The sequence below is a fragment of the Phyllostomus discolor genome, chromosome 4 (assembly GCF_004126475.2).
Source record: "Phyllostomus discolor isolate MPI-MPIP mPhyDis1 chromosome 4, mPhyDis1.pri.v3, whole genome shotgun sequence".
Taxonomy (NCBI): domain Eukaryota; kingdom Metazoa; phylum Chordata; class Mammalia; order Chiroptera; family Phyllostomidae; genus Phyllostomus; species Phyllostomus discolor.
This window is the reverse complement of record NC_040906.2, coordinates 1,632,507-1,659,731: the sequence shown is the minus strand read 5'-3', so window position 1 is coordinate 1,659,731 and position 27,225 is coordinate 1,632,507. Positions and strand designations below refer to the sequence as shown.

Genomic DNA, 27,225 nt, shown 5'->3' with positions numbered 1-27,225 from the left:
ACGCCGCCCGCGGCTCGGGTGCCGCCTCCTCGCCCTGTCGGCGGGCCCACGCAGGGCGCTGGAGGGTGAGGAGCGGGAGACACTGCGCCACCTGGGTTTCCCGCCCGCTCCCGGGGACCGGGGCCACGCCCCGCCCCAGGACCGTCACCTGACCTCGTGTAGCCAATCAACATTCCACCTTGTCCCAGCCCAGAGGCTGGTCCGCTGGAGCGCCGGGATTGGTCCGGTGCGTGCAACTCAGCCAATCCGAAAGCGCCGATCCCTCGCGGCCCCGCCCCCCCGTGAAGCTCCGGAGCGGCGCTCCAGTAGTAGCCTGCTGGGCTGGTGTGACAGCCGCTGCGGCCGGCCGTTGAGTGCAGCCGGGCCCCGGCGCCACTGGGATGGAGGCGACCCCGGCACCGAACAGTCACGCGCAGAGGCGCGTGGCGAGTCCGCCCGGCGGCCACGAAGAGGAGATCCCGCCCGAGAGGTGCGCGCCGGGAGGGGAAGGCGAGGGGAGCCGCCGGCCCCCTTTTCCGGGAAGCCCTCCGGGCGCCGCGGGGTTGGGGCGGGGGAGGACGTTGCGAAACCGTTGGGTCTATTAATAATAATCCAGGCGGGAGGGGAGGTGGCAGGAGACGCGGACGCACGGAGGCGGAGCCGGCAGGCCTCGCCGATGCTGGGGCGCTGGGGGAGCAGGGCTAACAAGGATGCTTCTGGCCTGAGCCCCGGGGGAAGCGGGGGCGCAGACCCGGCAGCACTGGCGGCCCCCACGGCTTCCCCGCTGGGGGCGGGGGGCGGGCCAGGGGTGCAGGCGGGGCGCTGTCTCGTTGGTGAGGTTCACCTCCCGCTCCAGGAAGGCGTTGAATGCATTTTTTTTTTTTCCGGCAATCCCCTTTTCCCGGGTGGGGAATTCGTGCGCGCCTGTAAAACCTGGGTCCGGGTCTCCATCAGAGCAGCCCTTGCACGAGGCGTTCCGCCTGGCTGGGACGGAGCGGAGCGGAGCGGCTCAGGGAGGATGACCGCCAGGGAGGCCGGGTGGAGGGGGATGCAGGATGCCTTTTTGCAGCTTGGTTGCGAAAGTCGCAGAGTTTAGCGCGCCCACCCAATACTGACAGCACTTTGAGGAAGCAGCAGTCAGGGACAGCGCGGGCTGCCGAGTGTGTGCATCTGGAAGTCATGCCGTAAATGAGCCAAGCAGCAGGCTGGAAAGTGGCGGTCAGGCAGCTGACCTCCGGACAGCTGACCTTTGAGACAATTACAGGCTGTGAGAGCAGAGCAGAGTCAGGACAGGGAGAGTCCTGGTTCCGGACCGGGCATGCTACCCAAGCCCCAAACCCCTGCACCCCCACCCCAGGGGACGGAGGCGGGGGGCAGCTCAGAGAGCACGCGCTGCATGGAAGCCTCTGTAGTTTGGCCGTCGGAACGGCGGTGGCGAGGGGAGTTGTAAGCGCACCCGTCCCCGTGTCCCCGTGTCCCCGTGTCCCCGTGTCTGCACCTCCCTGGTCCGGATGGGGAGAGGAGGGACCGCTCGGCCTCAGGCCATGACCCGTCCGGCGGGGCTCGCACGCCCCCCCCTCCAAGTGCTCCAGTCTCCCGAGGTGCATTAAAGGGTTGGTCTTGCCACGAGAGAAGTGCCTTTGCTGGATTTTTAAGCGTGGTGGGCTGTCCAGAAGGGAGACAGAGCTTCCGGAGCCAGTCGACCCTGAAGTCCAGACTGCCGAGAGGCACGAACTGTCTGAACTGGACCCCAGGTTTCGGGGTGCAGTGTCCGAGCCCCTAAACCCATAGAAGCAACAAAGAGGCCTCGCCCCGATGAACCAACGACCGGTCTGGATTTCAAAGGATCTGCCTCCATAAAACAACCACTTCATCAACTTAAACTGTCACCGGGACATGAAGACAAGAATAAGAAAGAAGGACGTGGTGATGAGATTAAGGTCTCGTGTAGAAGCGGCAGTTGTTTGGAGACGCGGCGGGTTCTACGGAGTCTGCATCTCATGCTGCAGTGCCCGTCCCTCGAGGAGCGGTGGAACACTGGGGCTGCTGTGGGAGAGAAACGTCTGGGTTTAATGCACGCTCGGCCTGAGGGGGCGGTGCAGCAGGGGACCGCAGGGGGACTGCAAAGGACGCTGGGGAAAGTGTTGTCCCGCACGGACAGGACGGGCTCCGACTGGGGCCAGGCCACCGTTTCAGGGCACGCTGACCGAGCATTCACGTCCAGAGGCTCGTCACCGGTGGCGAATAGTGCGTTGTTGGGTGTGCACGCTGAGTTTGGAGGAGGGGCGGAATTCCGCCCAAATGTGAAATTACGGAGCGTGGTTGCGGTGAAGCGACGCCACGTGGCTAGGACTGCAGCAGAGACCGAGATTGCTGTGGGCGAAACCGAACGGGGCGCGCCGCCGACTGCCGGCAGCCACAGACTGGCAGCAGCACAGAGCCGGCGTTGGGAGGGAGTAGAAAGTCACTCCCTGTTTCAGAGTTCTTAACACGGTGTGGTGTGGTGGCTTACTGCTGCAATCTTCTGTTTTGCTCTTGTTGTCTCGAATCTGGCATTTCAGGGTCAACGGCAGGTCCCTTTATTTTTTTTTATGATTTTATGTATTTATTTTTAGAGGGGAAGGGAGGGAGAAAGAGGGAGAGAAATATCAATGTGTGGTTGCCTCTCATGTGCCCCCTACTGGGGACCTGGATGCAACTGAGGCCTGTGCCCTGACCGGGAATGGAACCGGCGACCTTCCGGTTCGCAAGCAGATGCTCAGTCCACGGAGCCACGCCAGCCAGGGCTGACCTCGGGCTCCTACAAGCCAAAGTCAGTTTATCTTTTCATGCCTCTTCCCAGTTGCCTAAGACTGACTATTCTCTCTCCTCCCTGGTAGAACTATGGAGCGCCGCGTGCTTGGAGAAGCTGGAGAATGGCTCATCATTACGGTAGTTCTTGGTGTGAGATTGTGTTATGCAGAGAAGGGTCATAATTAGTAAAACAAGATGGAATGTCAAGTTTTGGCTGTTTTTCATGACTTTGTGTTCCTATAATACTTGAAAATCTTTAAGGAAAAGATAAAGTTTCTGCAATGTTTCTTTCGCTCTGGACGGTTACTTTCCAGAGTAGGGTTAATTCTGAAGTAGTGTCATTAGTATTGGTTGTCCAAAAAGTTCATTCGTTTTTTCCCCCGTATGCTGGCTCTAGTAGTGCTTAGTTGTCTTTAACTTCATTCAAAACAATTTATTGTATTTTGACAGCTGTCATGTCAGCGTGCATTTTTTAAAAACTTTAAAATTGGTGGATTTTTGTATAGCCATTTTAATATGGAAGATGGAAGAAAATAAGCAACACTTTTGGCAATGCATACTTTATTATTTTTAAAAAGGGGGGAAATGCAACTGAAACACACAAAAAAAGATTTGCGAAGTGTACGGAGAAGGTGCTGTGGACTGAACGTGTCCAAAGTTTCGTGCTGGAGACGTATCGCTGGGCAGTGCTCCTCGGTCTGGTAGACCTGCTGAAGTTGATAGCGATCCAACTGAGACATTAATTAAGAACTATGAACATTATACCACGTGGGAGACAGCCGACATATTCAAAGTGTCCAAGTCAAGGGTTGAAAATCATTTGCACCAGCTTCATTACATTAATCACTTTGATGTTGGGGTTCCACATAAGTTAAGTGAGAAAAACCTTCTTGACCATATTTCTGCATGCAATTCTCTACTTAAATGTCACAAAAACATCTCCTTTTTAAAACAACTTGTGACAGGCGATGACAAGTGGATACTTTACAATAACATGGAACGGAAGAGGTCGTGGGGCATCAGATGAGGCACCACCGGCCACGCCGAAGGCTGGTCCTGGTCCGGAGGAGGCCGTGCTGTGTGTGCGGTGGGTTGGGGGGGCGCCCTCTGTCGGCGGGTTGGGAGGGCGCCCTCTGTCGGCGGGTTGGGAGGGCGCCCTCTGTCGGCGGGTTGGGGGGGGCGCCCTCTGTCGGCGGGTTGGGGGGGCGCCCTCTGTCGGCGGGTTGGGGGGGCGCCCTCTGTCGGCGGGTTGGGGGGGCGCCCTCTGTCGGCGGGTTGGGAGGGCGCCCTCTGTCGGCGGGTTGGGGGGGCGCCCTCTGTCGGCGGGTTGGGGGGGCGCCCTCTGTCGGGAGCTCCTTCGGGAAAACCAGACGGCTAACCCCACCCAGCACCGCTCCGGTTAGACCGCTGGGAGCAGCTCTCGGTGAAAAGGTCCAGAACCGGTCCACAGAAAACGCAGAATCTTCCACCAGGAGAACACGAGACCGCGTGTTTCTCCAGCGGCCAGGCAGAACTCTCACAGCCTGGCCGGGAAGTTCCGGTTCATCCACCGCGTTCACCAGACACTGCGCCTTCGGATTTCTGTTTATTTCAGTCTTGACAAAATTCTCTTAATGGAGAAAAATTTCAGTTCCCTGGAAGCCTGCGAAAGGCACCTGGAACAGCTCTTTGCTCAAAAAGATGGAACGTTCTGGGGAGATGGAACTGTGAGGTTGCCTAAAGGGTGGGCACCTTTATACAGGTAGCAGGGCATAACGGTGAATGGTTGTCCGGTGAAGTGATGGGTGAATATAAAAAATGTCTTTTACTTTGTACCCAAAGACAGAATGAACTTTTTGGCCAAGCCATAGTTAAAGGGGAATCTATGCACTGAGTAACAAGTTAGAATTCATTTGCTACTAATTGCAATAAGAAATTATATCAGTACCTATATGACTTGCCAAGCAGTATCATTTAAGAGTACAGGAAAGATTATAAATAAGAGTATCAATCTGGTGAAAGTTCACCATTTTATGAGGCTAAGCAATAATGTTAAATATCTCTTTCCTGGTTACTTATCAGGTCTTGCTATGGTGCTGTGAGTAATTGTATCTAAATTATAGCATATACCCTCTTAAAATTTGTAATTACGTATGAAGAGAAATTAAATGTATATCTGGCTTCCGCAAGGGTAAAGTCTGTCTATAAAATTATAGATTAAATAATCTATAAAATATATAAATTATATATAATCCTACATATAATATAATCCTATACATAATCCTATCTATAAAAATCCTATATATCCTTAAAAATCCTATATATAATATATATCCTATATATAACCCTGTCTATAAAATATATAATAAATCTATAATATTATATATAATTTATATATAATTGCATATAATTATATGCAATCTATATATTTAATCTATATTTTATATATGAAATTATATATAATCTATAAAATTATATATTATAATCTATAAAATGATCTATAAAATTATAGATTAAAAGGCCGCAGACACATTGAGCTTTGCTTTATCACAACCGTTACATGTTAAATGAAATAGGTTAATTGTTTCCCAGGGTGGTTCAGGCTCCCGTGAGCAGTCTGACAGTCGCGGGCGCCAGGATGTGGATCACACATCACACTAGTTTGTTAAACAGCGTCTCCGTCTCCGAGGGAGACGGCCGAGGCCGCGGGGACCCAGTCAAGGACGGGCAGGCTGCTCTCCCGAGTCTTGCAGAAAACGCTCAGGGAGAAAGTGGGGAACGCTGTGAAGGCCAGCCCCTGGCAGAGCGCAATAAGCTTGGGCATGGATTATGCTTACACAATCAAAATGATTATTTCCTTAAAAAAAAAAAAACAAACAAACAAGCACAGAAACCAAAGCCATGTCTTCAGGGCCGCCGGTGGTAACTGCGTTGGGGCTTCCGTGTGGAGGGGCGTCGGCGCCGCGGCTGAGCTCAAGTCCCGGCACAGCGCTTTCCCCCTGCAGCAGCCGCCGCCGCCCTCTCCGAAGGCGTCTGGTGTGGGTGACAGGCACGCAGGGGAGGTTCCCCACCGGGCCTGGCAGAGGAGGTGCGTCTTCCTGGCAGCACTTTGTCGTCGTGCGGGGCGCCGTGCCCAGAGCTGGGGACGGGGCAGCGCGGGAGCCGCAGAGCCCCCGGAGCTGCCGCCCCGCCACTGGCCGCGGGTGCGGCCCGGCACCGAGGGGCGGGTCCCGGTGCCAGAGACCCGGAGGGCCGGGGAGGAGCCGCAGGGAAGGAGGCTGGGGAGGAGGGCTGGGCGGCTGGGCTGCCTGCGCCCGCCCCAGAAGGCCGAGTCCGAGCGCAGACCGAACAGGGAAAGTGGGGGGCGTGGCCAACCGAGGGGAAGAAACCCGAAAGTTCAAGGAGCGGAGCAGGCCTTCCCCTGGGAGACCCGCCCCGGGGAGACCAGCCCCACGGAGACCCGCCCCTGGGGCAAGCTTAGGGGGAGGGAGGGAGGGTGGGAGGAACGGGTGCGGGGCCCACCCCCAGCCCAGCCCCGCCCCACCGCTTCCGCAGAGACCCGGTGTGGTTACACAGGCAGCCGAGCCCTGGACAGGCGTGCTCCCCGGGGTCCCAGGGACCTGGCCCGGAGGGTCCTTGCGCGGAGGAGCCCGGCGCCGAGGCGTCACTCCCTCCTGCTGCCCTGACGGACCGGGTGCGCCGCGAGCCCACATCCCCCTCCTCTCCTTCCTCCTCCAGGGGCGTTTACATGGACCACAATGCCACCACCCCGATGGAGCCCGCCGTCATCCAGGCGGTGACCGAGGCCATGCGGGAAGCCTGGGGGAACCCCAGCAGCCCTCACCCGGCAGGTAATTGTAGCCGCCGCTCACAGATGGCGGGTGGGGGGTGGGGGCAGAGGCGCCGCAGAAGGTGTGCACCACCCGGGGTGGGGGGTGCAGCTTCCACTTGGTTCTGGGTAGATTAGCTCTGATTCTTGGGAGCTTTTTTCCGGGAAGTCCAACTTGGTGTGTTGGGTCTTGGCGACCCCACAGTCTGTAATCTTCCACATACGCTCCCGTCTCCCTTTCCCAGACGAGTGAGTTGCCTTAGTTAGAGTCATTTGTAACAGCCCTGGCTCGAGTGGCTCAGTGGGCTGAGCTCCGGCCTGGAGCCAAAGGATCGCAGGTCCGATTCCCAGTCAGGGCACATGCCTGGGTTGCGGGCCAGGTCCCCAGTAGGGGGCAAGTGAGAGGCAACCACACATTGATGTTTCTGTCCCTCTCTTTCTCCCTCCCTTCCCCTCTCTCTAAATAATTTCTTTAAAAAGAGACTTAGTTGTGATAACTGTACCTATTAAAACCCTTTCACGCATCTGTCTCAGTTGATCCTCACAAAATTTGCAAAGTAGATCTTTTTCATTGTTGGGATCGAAAATGATCCTGGTCTTTTTTTTTAATTGAAAATTACTTTTAAATTCTTTAATTAGAAATATTCTTATTCTCATTTATCCTTGTTTAGAATTAGAATTAAAGCAGTGATTTCCAACCTTTCTCACCTCACGGCACACATAAACTAATTACTAAAATTCTGCGGCACACCAAGAAAATACATATTTTTTGCCAATCTGACAAAAATATAGGTATAATTATAGAAAGATTTCTTGTACCAAGAACCAACCAATCAGACGTAACCTTTTTCTGCAACGTGACCAATAGGATGACACACACGCACACACACACATGCACACACGCACACTTACACGTCTCAGATACCGTAGCTTCGGTTCAGGGCACTCACACCGGACAGCTGCTGTGGTGCTGGCCGTTGTCATTTTGGTCATTTGACGATCTAAGGGACAAGAGGTCAGCGACCCTCGCATGTGCCAAGAATCCCTGCGGCGCACCAGTTAGAAGTCGCTGGCGCAGAGCGTTCCACTGGAGGGTTTGGAAAACGGCCGCTTAGAACCACTGGCCACACAGCAGGGGCACGTGATGTCTCTCAGAGGGCGAGCTAACGCTGCACCTTTCTGAGCGAATGTCTGTCATCCGTGAAGACCCACCTCACCTGTGGAGCACGGGGGCCGGAACAGCTCTCGAGCGGCCGCTGCGCTGGGGCTGGGTGACGCCCCAGCACAGCCCCCCCCACCCCCGGGCGCGGCCGGCTCGCACGCCCGCGCGCCCACGCCACGTCCCCGCAGGCGCTGGCGTCGTTAACACGCCTGTTGGCTTGTCCGGCACGCGTGTGCCAGCCAGGCCGGACCACCCTTCGTCTCTCAGCGTTCCTCTGGTCACACTGGCCTTTCTCTGGTGCACTGACCTTGCCAAAATGTGGGAGACAGTCAAACGCCAACGAAAGCAGTGGCTGCGAAGGAGCTCACAGAGAACCCGAGGGAGAAGCAGCACCCTCCCACCCTACGGACAGCCCTCGCGTCCGCAGGCGAAGAGCCGCGAGCAAACAGCGCTCTGCCCCTCGCTCTCTGTCGTGCTCAGGGAGAAACTCAGAAACGGGGGGGGGGGGGGGGGGCGGTGAGGACATCACCTTCAGGATAGAATGATGTCGTTGCCCTCCCCGTCGTCATTACGACTTAGCGTCCCGCTGGGGGAGGAGTTTAAGGACGACGTGAAGGGCGTGGTCAAGTGCACCCACCGTCATCGGCTGGTCCCCCCGGAACTGGCTCTTTCCGCGCTGGGTTCCGGGCTGTTCCCGCCACAACCACCCACTGCAGGCGGCGCCCCCCACCCCAGCCTGGCCAGCGGCACCCCGAGGTGGGCCTGCCCCGGGGTGGAGATGACACCCGCCCCCCGCAAGGAGTCAGGTCCCGCGTAGTGACACGTAACACAGACCCCCGTGAGCACCTGACCAGCTCTCCCAGAGGAGCTGAGAGGGCTGCGGCCCCCCCGAACCCCCCCCCCGGGCCGGAGCGCACCAGCATCACCAGTCCACCCGCGGGTCTCCCACCGCCGTGACCAGGTTTGCCCGGAGCCCGCGGCCCGCCACCGCTCTCGGTGAGAACCGACACCGTGGGCGGGAGGCGTGTGTGGACTCTGTGCACATTTCTCTTCACCACACCTACTTTTTACATCTTTTATTATATATGTCATACCTGTAACGGTGTCTCTTCAAGGCGTTGGGGCTTTCATGTTTTGGGCGTTTTGCAAATAGGATCCACTAGTCGAAAAAGCAAAACATCTGGGCAGCTGCTGGCTCTGTCGACCACAATGGTCACCGGCCTTTTCAGAGAGCGCGACCCGGGGCCCCTGCCTGTCCCCCTGTCTCTGCCCCCAGCGGGCTGGTCCCTAGGGCCACGGAGACGGTGGCGGCGGGGCTCCCGGCCCCTCGGGAGAGCAGTGCGTCCCTGGGGCGGCCGGCCGGTGGGCGACCTGCAGCGAGGGGCAGAGCACCAGGCTCTGTGTGGGGTGGTCCTGGGTTTCCGCTTTGCTCATTTCTGTTGTTCTGCAGTGTGGCCGTAAGCCCACTACCCCGCCCTTCCGTCCTCCTGCCCCTGACGAGTGGGGGCGGGGCAGGAGCCCCAGCCGCCCGTCTGCTGGCGCAGGGCAAGAAGCAGAGCGTGTCTCCCAGCGCCAGGGCCCCAGGCGTCCCCCGCATTGGCGTCCGGCGCACGCCAGGCCCCCCAGTCCCAGCGGGGGCCCCTGGTCAGCTAACGCCTCCCGCGGCCGCGGCGCTGGGTCCCCTCCAGGTGGCGGCACGTCCCTGTGTGTCCGGGACGCGTCTGGTGTGAGAACCGTTAGCTCGCTCCCGCGTCCTCCTCACCTTCCAGTTGCGCAGCTTCTCCCGGTAAGGCCGCGCTAACGCGTCTCCGCTCCGGCCCCTCCAGGTCGGAAGGCCAAGGACGTCATCCGCGCGGCCCGGGAGAGCCTCGCGAGGATGGTCGGCGGGAGCGCGCGGGACATCGTCTTCACCTCCGGCGGCACCGAGGTACGGGCTGCGGCCGGGCGGGCTGGGGGCTGCGGGTGTCGGCGCGAGGGGAGGCGGCTCCCTGGGGGCGTGTCCTTCTGAAAGGGCGGGCCCTGTTGGAGCTGCTGCTTCACCGGGCAGCGCGGGGCGGCCAGCAGTGCTGACCCTGCACGCGCGTTCCAGCGCCCGGTCGGGCGCTCGCGGTGCGACCCGTGAACGAACCACCCGCTTGGCGATGCCGCGTCTGCAAAGACCGTTCCCGTCTCTGCGCCCCAGAACCGGCCCTCGGGGCCCCGCTCAGTCGCTGGCCTGACTGAGAGCGAGGCCGACCCACCCGCCTCTTTAAATGGGCGGAGGATGCTCGCAGGCGGCCCGAGGGCACTGGCTCGGGGCTCAGCGAGTGACGCCTGGCGGTCACCGGAGGCCGTCCGCAGCTGACGGGACCACCCGCCCACCCGAGCACCCGAACACCGGAAGGGATGCGCAGCCGCGTGGTTCGAGGTCACGAGAGAACCTAACGAAGTCACTAGGCGGAGAAACCCGTTGTTTTCATGTGCCCGCCACACCATGGGCGTTTGCCGGAAACTACAACAAAGTAAACCTGGTGCCGACGAGTTTGGGAGACCCTCCCCCCTCCCCCACCCGGAGAGTGACGGAACATCCCTGAGAGCCGCCAGGCGGTGTCCGAACCAACGGAGCAAACTGCCGCCTTTGCAGACAAAGACGCGGCATCACGGATGCGGCCGCTCCCCCGAGTCGCTCCGTGGATGCAACGCGACCTCCGTCAAAGCTCTGGCGCTCTCCTCGGTGGAACGCTGCAAACTAGTCCACGTGGCGACGCCAAGGCCCGGAGCGCTGGGACTCCCTGAAGACCCACGGAGGATGCTGGGCCGCGGGACCCGGCCAGCTGGGGCGCCCAGGCGCCGCATGCGTGGGTGTGTGGGGGCTCGTCATGTGACTGGGCGGCCGCAGGTCCAGAGGCGCTCGGGGCAGGCCCTGCGCAGGCCTGTGTCCTGGCCCGGCTGCGGCCCTTGCGCTGCCATGGCCAGGCCGCGGGGCACGTGGTTGCCGGGGTGACTGACGCGGCCCCGGGAAGGGGGCGGGCCCAGAGCAGTTGGTGCCGGGGCTGCGCGTTCACAGAGAGCGAGGAAACTGGGCTTCTGCTTCACAGCCCAGAGAAAACACCAAAAACTCCAGGTGTAGCAGAGACCTGATCGTGCACAGTGGAATTCACCAAGTTTTTAGGTAATAAGCTAATGTATTTTTCATTTATTTATTGATTTGAGAGAGAGAGAGAGACATGGTCTGTTGTTCAGCTCACCGATGCGCTCAGGGGCGGGTCTTGTGTGCGGCCGGACCGGGGATCGAACCCGCGGCCGTGGCGCATCGGGCCGGTGCTCTGACCAACAGAGTACCCGGCCGGGCTCAAGATGACACTTTTGTGATGCTTCAGAGCGACGGGTTTCTCAACTGTGAGAAAGCACTAACCACCAAGGAGCGATGGATACGTTCCGCCACCAGCACCGCAACTAGGTGCTTCCAGTTCTTCGAAGATCCCCGCAAGGAGAGTCCACAGCCAAGCCGGGCGGTGGCGCACGGACGCCCAGGCCGCGTCCGGAGTCCCCGGGCGGACGGGACAGGCGGGCCGGACACTTGGAAATGCGCTGCACGGAGAAGCCCCGGCGGTGTCTGCAGCGAGAGCCTCTCGGCCTCCTAGAGAACCCGGGTCCGGGTGCAAACACCCGTCGGTCCGCACGCAGCGTGCCCGGCGGGACGCGGGGGCGGGGCCACCCAGCCCGAGCCGGCGGGATGCCAGCGGGGAGGGCACCTGGAAGGCGGCAGCGTCCTCTGGCGCAGGGGAAGACGCATGAGAGGGGAAGACCCTCTCGGCCAGCAGCCCCGCTCGGGGCACGTGTCCTAAGAGAAAAGGTTACTTCTTTAAAAACAGCTTCCCCCACCCCACCTCCCTCCGTGGCCCGCCTCTTCCTCCGGGAGCCCGGCACTGTTCGTTCTGTGTGTCCCCGCCGCGGGCCGCCCGTGGGGGAAACGCAGGAAGCGTGTAGATTTGTGGGTCCTTCCCTCCTTCCCCGGGCACCTGTCCGGGGACTTCTTGCACGCGCGAGCGGCTGTGTGCGGGTCCGGCCCCTCTGTGCAGCGTGTGGGGCGCTGTGTGTAGCGCTCGCTGCCCCGTGCACTCAGCGAGCGTCCGAGCCTTCGGGCCGCCGCGGCGCGTCCCGGAGTTTTCACATCTGCTGGGCGCCCCACTGAACCAGGTCGCGTCACCGCGGGGGCCGGCTATTGGTGCCCGGCGGAGGGCTTTCCAAGGTGCTCCGCTGTGGACGGCAGCGAGGCCGCCACCGCCCATCACCCTGGGAGCCGCCCGCTGCCGCTGGCAGAGCGGCGGTGGGGCGGGTCCCGCTCGGACGCAGGCCCGCTGGAGGTGCCGCGGGGCCGGGCCGTGGTCCCCCTGGGCAACGCAGTCCCTTCCCCCGGGTCTACCAAACCCGAGGAGGCGTGGGTGGCCCGTGCACACCCCGTCACGCCCAGCAGGCTCGGCTGCCTGGAAACGAGCTCTGCGGCTTCCGACAGGCCAGGGCCCCGGTCTGTGCAGCGAGGCCTGGGGCGGCTGGGGAGCCCTGCCCTGTTTTCTCTTTCCAGTGCCGGCCCGGGCGGGCCTGGGGCGGAGGGGCCTCTGCCCCCACCCTGCCCTCGGCACAGGCACAGCCGCTGCGACTGGTCTCCCGCTGTGTCCTCTCTGCAGTCCAATAACCTGGTGATCCGCTCTGTGGTGACGCACTTCCACAAAACCCACTCCGCAGAGGGGGACCCGGCCCGGCGTCGCAGCCCAGCGGAGGGCGCCCTGCCCCACATCGTCACCTGCACCGTGGAGCACGACTCCGTCCGTCTGCCCCTGGAGCGCCTGGTGGAGGAGCGGGTGGCCGGTGAGTGACCAGCCCCGCTGGACGCCAGGGGGACAGCTCCACCGAGCCTGCCTGACTGGCTGGGGGCGGGGGTGGGCAGCCCGGGGACGCCTGGGTCATTGCCCTGATACAATGAAGAACCAGGAGCTCCCTGGCTGCCCCCAGGGGCAGGCATGCAGCTGGCCCCTGGGACAGGGGTGGCAGGAGGGACAGCGATGGGCAGGTGCGGGCGGTCGTTGGGTTTCCCAAGTGATATTCCAGGTGACTGTACACAGTGCATGTCGTACATACTAGTACGTATCTAATGTCTTCTCTCTTTTTAAGATTTTATTTATGTTTAGAGAGAGGGGAAGGGAGGGGGAAGAGAAGGAGAGAAACATCAGTGTGTGGTTGCTTCTCACATGTCCCCAACTGGGGACCTGGCCCGCAACCCAGCTTGTACCCAGACTGGGAATCAAACCAACGGCCCTTTGGTTTGCAGGCCAATGCTTAGTCCACTGAGCCACGCCAGCCAGGACAAGTGTGTGTGTGTGTGTGTGTGTGTGTGCACGCGCCCACGCACACTCACCTAACATTTCACTTTAATGACTTGCAACCGAATCACTGACAAGCATGATCTCTATTTCAGCTCCAGCGTCTGCTGACACGCCCCCCCCTTATAAAATGAGGGCGTTATCTCATAGGCCCCCACCCGCCCAAGTGCTCTCCTTGGAGACCAGCGACAGGCAGCTGTCGGCTCCAGCCCTCTCTCCCCGTGCAGTTCCGGAGTCTGTGGTGCAACCACAGAGTGTGTCCTCGCCCACAAAGAAACCTCGTATCCCCTGACCGGCCTCCGTCTCCCCCAGCCCAGGCCCCCGCCAGCCTGCGCTCTGGCCCCGGGGGTCCCGTCTGGGCTTTCCCACACGAGGGGGACCGTGTCCCAGGTGGTCTTTCGTGACTGGCTCCTCCCATGACGTTTTCCCGGCCCGTCCGTGCTGTGGCGTGGCCCGGTACTCGGCGCCTTCACGTGGATGAGCGAGTTTCATTTTCTGGGGATGACACTCACACTGTCGTCAGCTGACGAGGCTCAGTGTTGCCCTGACGCCACCGCGAGCCCCGTCGGCGGGTGTGTTTGTGGGAGCATTTCAGTGCCCTTGGGCTCCCACCCCAGAAGCCTGGGTCCTACGGAGGCCGGTTTAGCCTTGACCTTTGCTTCCAAAGTAGCCGCACTGTCTTGCCTCCCCAGCAGCTGTCAGGAGGGGTCCGGTTTCCCCACGTCCTCGCCAGCGGTTGTCACTGTCTGTCCTTCTCACTGTAGCCGTCCCAGGGGGCGCGAAGCAGACTCTCGTTGTGGGTTTTGTCCGCATTTCCCTGCGGCAGCCGACGCTGGGCGGCTCTTCAGGTCTTCGTAAGAAGAAGGTCCTGGCCCAGCCGCCGCCCCTTTGCCTCCGGTCTGAGTCTCGTGGCGGCTGCCGTAGGCTCCCGCCCCTGACTTGGGCCCCTCCCCGCCCCGGAGCCCCGGGCCTGCCCTTCCTGTCTCGGGCAGGCACACCAGCCACCTTCGGGGTGCACAGCGGGGGTGCTCAGCCGGCCCTCCCTGTCGGCCCCGCCCTGCTCTCCACCCTGTGCACGCTGACCTTGGACGCCCCCGGATGCATTCGAGTGTCCGTGTTCTGAGTCCGTCCAGCCCATTCCCGTGCGCCCAGTGCCATGGATGGCCCTTCTGTCTTGTCTCTGGGGATTCCTTGTCCACGGGGGGTTCTCCTCCTTCAGAGATGTATCCGTTCTCTCGGTTCCGAGGGACCCTGGGGGAAAGGGGGCGTGTTTGTCTTTGGAACCCAAACACCCTGTTTGGTCACCTCCAGTGTTCTCCGTCTGCAGCGACGAGCGGGTGTGCAGCGGGTGCCTGTCAGCGCTGAGCGAGTGGGGGTCAAGTTCATGGGTCCCTGAGGGGCACAAAGCAGCGTGTGCCACAGCGTGAGCCGCCCGCTGCGGCGTCACCAGGGAAGCGACCGGGTGGATCGGTCCTGGGGGGGTGCCAGCGGGGGCTGGGATTCCTCCTGCACGGCTTCCTGAACGTTTACAACGAGCCGCGCGTCAGCTGCGGAGAAAGCCTCGTGAAGCTGCGTCCAAACGCACCGTGGGGCCAGGGTGCCGGCAGGGCTAACGTCCACCATCCCTGTGCTTCCCCCTCAGCGGTCACCTTCGTCCCGGTGTCCACGGTGAGCGGGCGGGCAGAGGCGGACGACATCCTGGCGGCGGTCTGCCCGGCCACCTGCCTGGTGACCGTCATGCTGGCCAATAACGAGACCGGCGTCATCATGGTGAGTCGCTTCTCCTCTCCCGAAAACCGGGCAGAGAGGCCCAGGCCGGCTCTGCTGCTGCGTCCCCGCCCGGGGCCGGGCCTCGTCCGGCGTTCGGTTCTGTGACACTCGCGGCCCGTCCCCATGTCCACCACCTGGCCCCTTCACTCGGTTCCCGTCACACGCAGGCAGCTCGCTCAGCTCCTTCCTGTCCCCACCGCAGCCCGTCGCCGAGATCAGCCGGCAAGTGAAGGCCCTGAACCGGGAGCGGGCGGCCTCGGGGCGGCCGGCCATCCTGCTGCACACGGACGCCGCGCAGGCCCTGGGCAAGCGGCGCGTGGACGTGGAGGACCTGGGCGTGGACCTGCTGACCATCGTGGGGCACAAGGTGTGCAGGCCCCGGGGGGAGACGGCTGGGTGACCCGAGGGCCACCTCAGGGATGGGTGGGCAGCACCATCACGGCCCACCTGTCCCCTCGCATGCCACCGGGGAGCCCCCTGGACTTGGTGACGAGCAGCTCACCGCCCGTGGGAGCTCACAGAAGGGGGACCAGAGGCCTCTGGGATGGCATTCCACGGGCGCCCAACCCACACGGGACGGGGGGAGGGGGCGGGGCCAGGCGAGGCGGTGGGAGGGAGGGAGGGTGCCGAGGCCCCGGGCGGCGGAGGGCAGCTGGGGCAGCCAGGTGCGGTCTCTGCGGGGGCGGCCGGGGTGGGGAGGGCATGCAGGCCCCTGGTGGGCCCTCTGCGCCCCCAGAACAGGAGTGGGGCCGCTCGCCGCCCCCGGAGCCCTCATGGAGCAGGGGGTGCGGGACTCACCTCTCAGGAGGGGTGGGGAGGCGGTTCCTCCTGAAGACCCCGCCCACCGAAGCGGCGGCCGCAGCCTGGCATTCCCAGTGCTCGGTGGCTCGGCCTGTATACGGCTAGTTTCAGGGGGTGGGGGCTGCAGGCCTGGCACTGGGGCGCTCGGAGTGTCCGGTTCACTTCAGTGTGAAAGTGGGGGCTCGCACCCAGAAAAAGCCTCAGCGGTGTCTAGTCCCCCCTCTGTCCTTTCACAAATCCGACCGTGTGACATGCGGGGGCTCCGCTGCCACACAGCTGGGACGTGGGCCCGGCCTGCCCCCCCCCACAAAGGCCTTGTGACGCCGGGGTGCCCAGGGTGGTGCCAGGTGGGGGCGCACAGCTGGGGCTGCCGCGCACCGAGGGTGGTTCCCTGGGTGCCTCTCGGCACTCGGCACACGCGTGTCCTTGCGGGCCCCAGCTGAGTAACGGCCGGCTTGTCCTTCCAGTTCTACGGCCCCAGGATTGGAGCGCTGTACGTCCGGGGGCTCGGGGAGTGCACCCCGCTGTGTCCCATGCTGTTTGGAGGCGGACAGGAACGGAGTTTCAGGCCGGGGTAAGGCGGGTCCCGGGCTCTGACCGGCTGCCGGGCTGCGTGTCCAGGGCGGTGGCTGCCCTGTGCCCCTCGGAAGCGCGGCTCGCACGGCCTCCCTCGCTGCAGGGCCGGCAAGGCTCCTCCCGCCGAGTCCACCCCGCGGACTCACAGACTGCCGGCTTTCTGGCAGGAAAGGAAATCCCAGTTTATTTACACTGCTCCAAAGCAGCAGCCCCCCCCCCCGACACCCCAGCTCGGCCACCTCCGCCGAGGTGCCTCGGAGCCCCCCCGGCTGGGACGTGCTGCCCTGTGACCCCAGGGCGAGCCGGGACGCCTGAACACCCAGGCCCTTTCCAACCACTCCCGTGCCCCAGGGACACGCAGGGTCGCTCCATCCAGGGCACGAGGGGACAGCCAGAAACTTGACCAGAGACATCAACAGATGCCAGCGCCGGGCTGACAAAGGTGTCAGAGTCGTCAAACACAGTGTCGAGGCGGACACGGTGAAAACTCGTGGGGAGCACCCTGGGAGCGGAGGGAGCAGAAGCATCGCCAAGGGACAGACAGGTGTGAGGACGAGGTGGGAACTTCCGACCAGAAGCTCCGGCGACCGCAGCAGAAATCCGCTGGACGGGCCGAGAGCAGAACAGGGGACAGAGGGAGGGATCCGGGCCCGGAGGGACGGAGGAATGAACAGGACCGTCCCTCTAAACCACAGAGGAGAACCGGTGCAGAAGACACTGGGCGGAGCCTCAGGCCCACGTGACCACCGCGGAGAGGCGGATGCCCCTCACAGGAGGCCCCGAGCGGGGTGGGGAGCCGGGGTGGGCGGTCAAGTGCTTGAAATACTGCCTGAAACCTTCCCCAGTTTGCAGACTCAAGAAGTCGGGCAAACCCCACACAGGGCACAGTGAAAGGAATGCACGTCGCACCATGTGATTAAACTTCTGAACACGCAAGACCAAGAAAACATCCTGAAATCAGCCAGAGCGGAAGTGACAGCTTGGGGTGGGGGGGGACGGGACTTAGTCCCAACAACCAGGACCGCTCATCAGAAACCAGGAGGGCCAGGGGCGTGGTCGGGCCAGGGGCGTGGTCAGGCCAGGGGCGTGGTCGGGCCAGAGCCCCGCCCAGCAGGCCCGTGTTTCAGGGGGGACGGGCGCTGGGGGTGTCCCCAGGGCAGGGACACCAGTAGAACTGTCGCCCAGAGATCTGTGCCACAAAGGACTGAGGGAAGGCCCCCAAACAGGAGGGAGGCAGTGGGAGAGGGGCCTCGGGACCTCGGAAGGAGAGGGCACAGCGAGCAACGAAATCGGGGGCGAGCGAGACAGGCTCTCCGCCCCTCCCCAGTTGTCCACGTGCCGCTCGGCTGCGGGAGCAAAAGTGACAGGGCGGCGGACGTTCGCGGAGGAAATAGCGCAGGCGCCTGCAGACGGAGGAGCGCCAAGGGCCGAGAGGGCGGGAAGGCCGTCCTCACCGAAGCTCGCCCGTCGGAGGGCGTGCTGACCGCGCGGGCGCGCGGCCCTGAAGGCGGCCGGCAGAAGCCTGTGCCGCTCTGGGGAACCGGCTCCGGAGGGAGGCGGGCTGGGCGGGAAGGGTCGGCGAAGACGCGCCGGGCAGAGGTCAGTGCACAGGAAGCTGGGGCCGCTACGTAACAGCGGATAAAGGGGACCCCGAGAAAACCGCCCCGCGATAGGCACTGCCCACCCAGAACACGCCCATCCACCAAGACCACAGCGCTCCGCAGTGGGGGCGCAGTGCACAACGGAGCGGCGGCGGCAGACGGGGCAGAACCCGCAGAGCCGGAGGGGGAAAGGGGCGGACCCGCTGGTGTCGGCGGGACCGGAACAGCTAGACCAGAGGCGGCGGAGAACGGGAGAGCTCGGGAACGCCTGCCGACCAGCAGGACCCAGCCCCGCGTGGGGGCCTCCACCGGGCGGGCCACAGCAGGGCACAGCGCACAGCGGAGCGCAGCGCTAAGCAGAGCGCATGCGCACAGTGCCCGAGGGGGGCGCAGTGGTGGGCCACGGCCACGCCCCCGAGCAGGCCTTGGTGCTCGTGAAGGACCAAAGTGGACGTCCCTCCAGATGCCACGGGCGTCGAAAGGACAGTAAGGCAATGCCTCAAACAACCCACAGTTGTAACCATCAACGTGGGTGAGGGAACCGCTTCACGGAAAACACACCCCAACCCGCCCGCTGGGAAACAGACCGTTGAAGAGCGCTGTAATGGTTAGGAAACTGGCTTCATGATTTTATTTTATTTTTTTAGATTTTCTTTATTTATCTTTAGAGAGAGGGGAAGAAGAGAAAGAGGGAGAGAAACATCAATGTGTAGTTGCCCCTCACGCGCCCCCTACTGGGGGCCTGGCCCGAAACCCAGGCAGGTGCCCTGACTGGGAATCGAACTGTCAACCCTTCGGATCCTGGTTGGGCACTCAGTCCACTGAGCTGCAGCAGCCAGGGCTCAGTTGTGTTTCTATGTACTGGTAGTGAATGTGGACTACCAAATTAAAAATATAGTACCGTTTACAATCAATCAGAAACACTCAGGTCTAAATCTAACAAAACATGTACAGGACTTGCAGGCTGCAGACAGCATGCTGCAGATGCAAGACGTCAAATCTCAGTAAATGGAGAGACAGACGCACCAGCCCGCAGACCGAAAGGCCCCGAGTACCGAAGATGTCCGTTCTCCCTGACGTAGACAGCTGAACGCAGTTCCCGTCAGAATCCCAGCAAGCAGATGGTTGGAACAGAGCAGACACAACCGGAAACATGCTCAGATGGTTTTTTTTAAGATTTTATTTATTTAGTTTTAGAGAGGGTGAGGGAGAGAGCTAGAAGGAGAGAAACATCAATGTGTGGCTGCCTCTTGAGCACCCCTACAGGGGACCTGGCCCACAACCCAGGCACGTGCTGTGAGTGGGAATCGAACCGGTGACCTTCTGGTTCGCAGGCTGGCACTTCAGCCTCCGAGCTGCACCAGCCTGGGCTGCCCAGATGGTTTCTGACAGCTGCGGAAGCAGTTCCGTGGTGGAGACACAGCCTTCCGGCGGCGGGGCTGGGGGAGCGGACACCCCAGGCAGATGGGGAGCCCCCACCCAGGACTCACACTCGTCTGAGGTCCCCTCCAACTAGATCGTGAGCTTACGTACAACATCAACTATACAACTTCTAGGGAGAAAGCGGCCAGGACTTTGGCCTTGGGAAGAGTTCTTAGACTCAGCACCAGAAGCACCGTAAAAGGGGAAAATGGGTAAAGTGTTGGACTTTATCAGAATGAAAAACTTTTGCCTTGCAGAAGACTTTGCAAAGAGGGTAAGACAAGCTACATGAAGAAGATAATTTGAAAAATGACACATATGTCACAGGACTAACATCAGAATAGACAACCAACTCTCGAAACTCAATGGCAGAAAAATCCCAGACAATTTAGTCAGAAAAGGATACGAGCCGACATCCCCCCGTGGGGGAGGCGCCGGCAGCAGACACGCCCAGGAAGCGATGCCCAGCTTCGTCGCTGTCGGGGGAAGGCGAGGGGAAGCCGTGCTGGTCAGAACGGCCTACGCAGGGCGAGGCGCCCCCACCCCTCGCGGGTGGGGAGGCCAAGAACTGCCCTCCCCCGCCACGTGGCTGGTGGGCAGGGCGGAGCAGCTGCTCCAGAGACCGTTTGGCTGAAAACCAAACAGGCGGCTGGCCCGGGCTGAGCAGTGGCGCCCTGGGTGTTGTCCAGAGGAAGGAGGAGTGGGACCCGCGCACGCCCCTGTGCGCACGGGTGTGTGCCGGCTGCCTGCACAGCAGCCCCAGGCTGGAGGCGGCCGGGGGCCCCATGAGGAGCGAAGGGAGCGTTGTGCCCGTGGAGCGCCGCTCAGCCAGGAGAAGGAAGGCGCTGGGCACACACCCCAGCCGGCAGTGACCCCCGGGGGGCCGTGGAGCGTGGGGAGGGCCAGCCCCCAAGTCGTGAGCTGTGTGGCTCCCACTGTAGAATGTTATGGAAACGAAAGCAGACAGTATGGATCGGCGAGCAGACTGAGTGCAGACCCACGGCTAGAGGGGTCGGAGGGCGGGGCGGAGGGAGGGTCGGGGCATGCTGGGCGGCCCCCCAGCATCTGGTTGGGGCGCGGTGCTACGGTGACCCTGGGGGAGGCCCGGGAAAGGCGCAGGGGCCATCTCCAAATGACTTCTTACAACCGTGCGTGAGTGTCCATTGTCTCCAAATAAAAAGTTTGATTTAAAAAAGAAAAGCTGGACACCGGGGGTCAGCGGCCGGGTGTGTGGGCAGGGTGCTGGGAGCAGGGTCCGAGTGACTCCGGGTGGGGGGGCGACTGCTTGGGGTCGGGTGGGGGGCAGCCTGACAGTGGACTCGGCCAACACGCCTGGGCTCCGGGTCCCACGCGGGTCCGCCCCGGGTCCACCCCGGCAGCCCCTCCTGGTCTGACCGCCTCGTCCGCAGAGGAGGGGAAGCCCAGAGAGGGGGCGCCGTTGGGACCCGCAGCTGGTGGAGGGGGCTGGGCCAGGCCAGCGCCCAGGCCCCTGGATTCCCCCCCGAGTCCCGGTCTCCACAGGCCCCTGTGGGACAGAGCCCGTCTCCGGGGCAGAGCTGACAGTCACCAGCCACAGGGGCCTGGGCGGGGTCGGCTCCCCTGCGACCCCTGAGCCTCGAGCCCACTCCTTGTCTTTGATGGGGACACATGCAGCCGCCGGCTCCCAAGGCTGGGACTTGATTTGGCCAGAGCCGAGCAGGGAGAAAGTGATTACGTCAGCATTTTGTTTTCCTGAAACAGAGGGAGGAGCCCTGCGATCTGTTTGCTGGGTCCGGAGGGCCTCCCAGAGCCGCCCGAGGGACCAGTGGCCAGGAGGGGCTCCTCGAGCCCGAGCCCGGCTTGGTGGGGGGACCGACGGGGCGGGACCCCCCGGGGTGGGACAGGTCGGGGTGGAATCGTCTCTGAGCACAGCGATGCACATGGCCCGTTGGGGTGGGGGGGGTGGACCAGTGACCTGCAGGGAGGGTGCGGGGGCCTGTGGCCGCCCTGGAGGCAGCCCCGAGGGACACGTGTGGGAAGGGTGTTGCTGCGGCTCGGTCTTCATGGGGCCACGACGCCCGTGCGGACAGGACCCCTTCTGGGGACGCCTGTCAGCCGCTCTGCGGGGCCATAGGGTCAAACCCCTGTCTTGCAGGACGGAGAACACCCCGATGATCGCCGGCCTGGGCAAGGTAAGCCTCGGGCCCCGGGCCATCGGCCTGCTGTGTCCTCCCCCCACACGCCCGCCGCGGCCACAGCACTGCCGGCACCGAGGGGGCGCTCCCACGCCAGGCGGCTCTCTGGGACACCAGCCGCGGTGCGTCCCGTGTGCCTAGGGACGGCACCGGACTCCAGGCTCAGTCCCCTGAGACCCCCACACTTTACACCTTGACCCCCAGTCCAGGGGACTGAGGGATGGGCTGCAGATCAGAGGGCCCCCCCCCACGCTCCTCAGATTTGATTACATCGCTGGCGGGGGGCCTCAGACACACCGACTCGCCAGACCCCGGTTTGTTGCCAAAGGAAGGGATAAAGGACGGACACTGGTGGAGACGCAGAGGAGGGTGGGGCGGCCGCACCCCCAGGGCACCGCCCAGGGTCCTCAGCTGCCTTTCCAGCCCCTCCCTCCTCCCTGGAGGACGGGGTGGGCCACCCACAGTGGCTCACTAGAGCAAAGACACTCCAGTCACCGGGAATTTCCGAGGGACTTGGGCGCCTGTGTCAGCACGGTCCACTCGGGGACACACTGCCACCTCCCCACACTCTGGCCTGGCCCGGCCCGGATACCCTCTGTGTCCTCAGTGCGGCTGGGCCCGACCCTCACCCCCAGGCCACGCCTGGGTCCCCCGGGTGGGGGGCTCCCCACCCCTTCCCTACGCTCCCACCCCACTACTGGCCCTCTCAGGTGTGGCAGCGTGGTCCTCCCTGCCCTCCCTGGTCCCCCCCACCCTTGGGGGCCAGAGCACACTCTCCCCCCGACTCCCATCCTGACACCTGGCCTCACGGCCTGGCGCCCTGCACGCCCGGCACTGGCCGAGCTGAGCCGTGGCATCCTTGTCCCCGAGGCCGCCGCTGGGACACGCTGCTCCCCGGCTCGTTGCCCTCGCCCTGCTGCCCCTCCTCACCTCACCGCCTGTCCTCGGCCCCAGGGCCATCCCAGCCCCCCTCCCCAGTGCGCCCCCCTGGCTTGAACACCAGCTTTGAACTCGACACCTCCGAGCAGGTCCTGAGTGGGAGACCCACGCCCCACCTACTGCCGGGTGTTCCCTCCGGGTCCCCGACGTGTCCCACTCTCTCCTCTGTCGTCCCCTCTCCCGTCACAGCGCTCCCTGCCGTCCAGGCTCCCGCTTCAGAAACCTGGGAGGTGCCCTTGACCTCGCCCTGACCTCCACACCTGCCGCAGCAGCCAGGCCTGCCTGCCTCTGGCCCGTTGCCACGGCCACTGGCACAAGAGCAGGTCATCCCTGTCCTGTGCCGACACCCGCCAGTCTCGTCCCTTCTCCACGTGGCACCGGGCAGTGGTCCCATGTGCGGATTGGGTCTCCCCTCAGTTCCCACGGCCTTGGCCCTGCCTCGTGCAGGCTCCGGTCCGCTGCCACCAGGCCGGCCACCCCTCCCGCTCTGCTCCAGGAGTGTGCTATCCCCCACTCCCCTGTGACCTAGCACGCGTGGCTGCCCTTCCCCCCCTGCATGCCGCCCCCAGCCCCCCGCCACCACGTGCCCTGTCCCCGCAAAGCACCCACGGGGGGGGGGGGTGACACTGCCCCCCACCCTGTGTGTGTCCACCGTCCGTCCATCTGTCCGTCTCTGGGCCGGGTGGGACGTGCCTGCAGGCTGAGAGTCTCTCGGGCCTGACGGGCTGCCGCGTCTCTGGGGCGTGGAGGGCCCGAGAAGTGAACTCCCGTGGGCCCAGTGTGGGCGAGGCCCCCAGCCCTCGTGGCGGACCGCCTCGGGTCTGTCCGCAGCTACCGTCCGGGGTGGGGCAGTGTTCCAGAAAGGGGCCAGTTTGAGGACCGTCCCCTCTGCTGCTGACAGCTCTCTGCTGCCCTTGCCTCCCCACTAAGTGGACGTGTGTTGGTGTCCCCAGGCTGCCGAGCTGGTGACCGAGAACTGCGAGGCTTACGAGGCCCACATGCGGGACGCGCGGGACTATCTGGAGGAGAGGCTGCTGGTGAGCCGTGGCCGCGCCTCTCTGTCTGCGGTGGGCGGTGAGGGCGGAGCCGCAGGGCCGGGGTCAGGGAGCAGGGGGTCACATGGGGGCTGGTGTGCTGGAGGAAAGGAGCTGGCGCCCCCGGGGGGGGGGGGCTCTGAGAGCCACCAAGGTCACGAGCGAAGTATTAAATGACCAGATGGAAGCGAGTCAGAAGCCCCCAAAGGGACGCCAGGTCCCGCGGGTCAACTTTTCCGGACTCAGGACGGAAACGCAGCGGCAGAGGCGGCGCCTTTAAGGGGCCGCGCGGAGGGGACTCGAGCGTGTTCGGGCTGTCCGTGTCCCGACTGGCTCCGCCTCCCCGGTCGGCCCCCGCCCGCCACGGCGGTGCAGGCCGTGCGGACTGGTCCTGTGCCTGTGCGGAGGGCGAGCCTCTGCCCCCCAGGAGCCTGCAGTTCAGACAGCGGGCGGGGGGCGGGGCCTCCGAGGCTGCCACTGAGCGTTTTTCGCGGATTTTTCAGGCTGAGTTTGGCGAGAAGAAAATCCACCTGAACTGCCGGTTTCCCGGGGTGGAGCGGCTCCCCAACACGTGTAACTTCTCCTTCCGGGGACCCCAGCTCCAAGGTGACGACCGTCTCCCCCTGGTCTCTCCACGGGGCGGGCTGGGCTGCGGGGTCCCGTGCAGGGGGCCTGGGCCCTGGCGCTGTCTCTCCCCGAGTCTGCAGGCCGGGACCCGGCAGCGCTTGGGCTGCGCCGGCCGTGCGGCCACCCGAAGCTGCTAGGGAAGGGGGTAAAATTAACCTCGCTTCGGTGAGCTTTTTTTACAAGATGCTGCATAGGGTCGGGGGAGGAAGAGCAGCAACCCTGAAACCTGGCTGCGACCAAGGACAGCCGCAAGTCCTCGGGTCGGTCCCCTTTGTTCCCGTGACCGCGACAGCGCCTCCTGCCGGAGGCCGGCGGGATCCTCACTAGGCGGACACGTGGCTGTCCCGGGGCGCCCAGCCGGGGGAGCCACATCCGCAGAGCACGGCCGCCCCCTAGAAGGAGAGGTCGGGGCTGTTCGTTGTCCCCGGGCGGCAGGGCCTGGGGCGGCGTGTTTGTGTCGTGAGGAGCCCTGGGCCGCTCAGCTGCGCCAGCGAGAGCCCGGGCTGGGCGCGTTCTCCACAGAAGGACGCTGGCGGCGCGCCCGCCATCCCCGGGCCTCGAGCCCTGCGACGCTCTCCCCCCCTCGTGGGGGCAGACTCCGTGCTCCGTGGTGGCCTGTGTCCATGCGAGGGTGGGGGAGGACACAGGAGCCCGACAGTGGCTGTCACCTCCCCGTCTGCACCTGTGAACGCGGCGGGGGGGGGGGTGGGGGGCGGGGGTGCTTCCGTCTTCACGAGGCGCCCCCTGGTGTCCGCACCTTAGAAAACAGGTCAGATTCGGCTCCTCGCCAGGACAGCTCCGCGCGAGGCCGCTGCTCCAGTGCCGCGTCTCCCCCTGGGCGGCGGGCGGGACCGACGGTTCTGGGGCCGGTTTTAGGAGCAGAATAACGCCTGCTCCCCTGCAGCCGTTTTCTCTCGCCTGCGCTGGGGGGCGGGGGGGCTGTGCCCTGGGGCTCTGGCAGGCGGCACGCGGTGGCATGAGGGCGGGAGCCTCAAGACTCACAGCAGGGGAGAGGCAGGCAGAGGGGGACAGGGGCCCCGCCAGGACTCTGCGCCTCAGCGGGGCCCTGCACTCTGTCTCCGCAGGCCGCGCGGTGCTGGCGCAGTGCCGGGCGCTGCAGGCCAGCGTGGGGGCCGCGTGCCACTCGGACCACGGGGACCGGTGAGTGCTCTGCGGGGCCTGAGCAGTCTGGGGTGGGGGCGGGGCGTGGTCAGGGTGGGGCGGGGCGGGGCTTCACCGGGAGGAGAGGGCGGGCAGCTTCGGGGCAGGCGGAGGGCAGGTGCGCACCTCATCCTCCGGGTGACGGCGCCAAAGGGTGTGCCGTGGCCAGGTCTGGTGTCCAGGGGCAGGAGGGGCTGCGGGATGGCAGGCCAGGCACCCCGAGGAAGAGAAGGGGTTCGGCCTGTGGCTGCCCTGGGTGTGGGGGTTGCCGAGACCGTGGTGGAGCTGGATACAGAGGCCAGGCCTTCCCGAGTGAGTGCGGGTGCAGAGTGGCAGGCGGGGCCGGTGGCCAGCGCCCAGGGCGGCCGGGGTCCTCTCGGGGCTGTGAGGCCGGCCAGCCCAGGGAGCACAGATGGACCTGGGGCCACTGTCACTCGGAGCGTGCTCCCCTCGCCCTGGGGGCGCAGCCACCTGAGCAGCCCGTTCTCAGATGGGGAAACTGAGGCCGAAGGCACCCTGCAGTCCGCAGTCTTAACAGCCAGGGGCAGGGGTGGCCAGGACCAGGAGGGAAAGGGAGGAGGCAGGGGCCCACTGCCCTGTGGGGGCGTCCCCGTGGTGTCCCCTGGAATGGAAGTGAGGTCCCCAACCGGGGAAGGGCAGGGACCAAGAGCGGTGGGCTGCCACCACCCAGCCCAGTCTGCTCACAGCTGCGACGGGTCGGCTGCAGGGGCCTGCGGCTTCGACGCCTGGGGACCGCGCACGCAGGCGTGGACCTGGGGGGGTTCAGGCGTCCACTCTGCCGTGTCGCCTGCGTCCCTGGCCTGTGCGCAGCCTGCGAAGGCGGACCTGGGGCCCCGCCTGGGGGTCGCAGGACCCGGGAGGGATGCACAGCCCAGCGTCAGCACTGCCTCCGCCCGAGAGCACGGGGCCGGGCCCAGTGCAGAGCGGCCTGCGCCCCGAGCTGGGAAACCCGGAACAGACTCGGCCCGCCACCGCCTCGAACACTGAGTGTGCATGCACGACGCCCTGCCCCGCGTGTGTGCATGCACACGTGCGTGTGAATGTGTGTGTGTGTCTGCCTGAGCGTCTCCTCCAAGGCCTGGGAACCCCTGTGTCTCCGGGCGGGCCCCACCCATGCAGCGGCTGGGGTCTGCCCCTGCCCGGGGACAGAGGGCCTGTCCGGAGGGTCACAGCACGGCCACGCAGAACACCCCGGGCCCAGAGGAGCAGGGCAGTGTGTCTGTGGGGGCCGGGGGAGCTCAGCAAGAGCAGAAGGGGCCGGGTCCCTGCCCTGCCCTCCCCCCGTGACCCCTGACGCCGGTCTCTCGCCCCTGCAGGCCGTCCCCCGTGCTTCTGAGCTGCGGCGTCCCCTTCGACGTGGCCAGGAACGCACTTCGGCTCAGCGTGGGCCGCAGCACCACACGGGCCGAGGTGGACCTGGTGGTGCAGGACCTGAAACAGGCCGTGGCCCGGCTGGAGGGCCGGGGCGGCCCTCCTTCCGGGGTCTGAGCGGGGTGCCGGGCTCCCAGGCCCCCCTGTGGGGCCGTCACTGTCCCCGCTGCCCTGCAGCATGGTCCAGGAGGCGGCAGCGCCTGGGCTGTGTCCACGCTCCCGTCCAGGAAGCGAGCCTGTCTCGAGCGGCCCTCCACGGAGAACAGCATTTGCCCCCGGAAGATAACGTCACAGCATTTATAACTGATTGTCGGTCGCTGTCTCGGAAGTGGGAGGCCTGGCGTTCGCTGTGACCTCGGCCCCCACCCCGTTCCCGGGGGCCTGCCCTCCCCTGGGGGCCTCGCCGGGCCCTGTCGGGCCCGGCCCCCCTCTGGGCCCAGGCTGTCGGCCCGTCTGCACTGCCCCCGCACCAGATTCACCGGACCCCTCTGTCCACCTCTTCCCTTCGGGTCATTGACTTGGGGCTCGGCTCACAGCGCTGCGTCTCGGGACCACACGGCTGAGATGGGATCGGCGCACCCCGGACTCGGCTTCCCCGGGATCTGACTGCAGGGCTCTGTCACCCC

At 64.0% G+C, this 27,225-nt stretch overlaps 1 protein-coding gene across 2 annotated transcripts; it reads left to right on the top strand.

Annotated features, from left to right (window-relative positions):
- The first annotated feature begins 290 nt into the window (after nt 1-290).
- On the top strand, nt 291-27,001 carry SCLY (selenocysteine lyase). Of its 2 annotated transcripts, none has more exons than XM_036022646.1 (12): nt 291-469; nt 6,493-6,602; nt 9,569-9,669; nt 12,410-12,590; nt 14,745-14,872; nt 15,075-15,239; nt 16,141-16,247; nt 21,407-21,443; nt 23,339-23,422; nt 23,923-24,025; nt 25,132-25,207; nt 26,545-27,001. In XM_036022646.1, exons 1-12 carry the CDS (start codon nt 381-383, stop codon nt 26,714-26,716), a joined length of 1,353 nt encoding a protein of 450 aa, XP_035878539.1. In that variant the 5' UTR covers nt 291-380; the 3' UTR covers nt 26,717-27,001. The 2 variants fall into 2 exon arrangements, with proteins under 2 accessions (XP_035878539.1, XP_028366309.1); XM_028510508.2 differs by having other exon boundaries at nt 6,490-6,602.
- Nucleotides 27,002-27,225: the final 224 nt, after the last annotated feature.

What these genes read in the sequence shown, in the direction of transcription:
- SCLY (XM_028510508.2), top strand. Translation starts at nt 381, where the DNA reads ATGGAGGCGACCCCGGCACCGAACAGTCACGCGCAGAGGCGCGTGGCG. An exon ending in CAGCAGCCCTCACCCGGCAG is followed by an intron (nt 6,603 to 9,568) that starts GTAATTGTAGCC and finishes CGGCCCCTCCAG; the next exon opens with GTCGGAAGGCCAAGGACGTC. An exon ending in TCACCTCCGGCGGCACCGAG is followed by an intron (nt 9,670 to 12,409) that starts GTACGGGCTGCG and finishes TCCTCTCTGCAG; the next exon opens with TCCAATAACCTGGTGATCCG.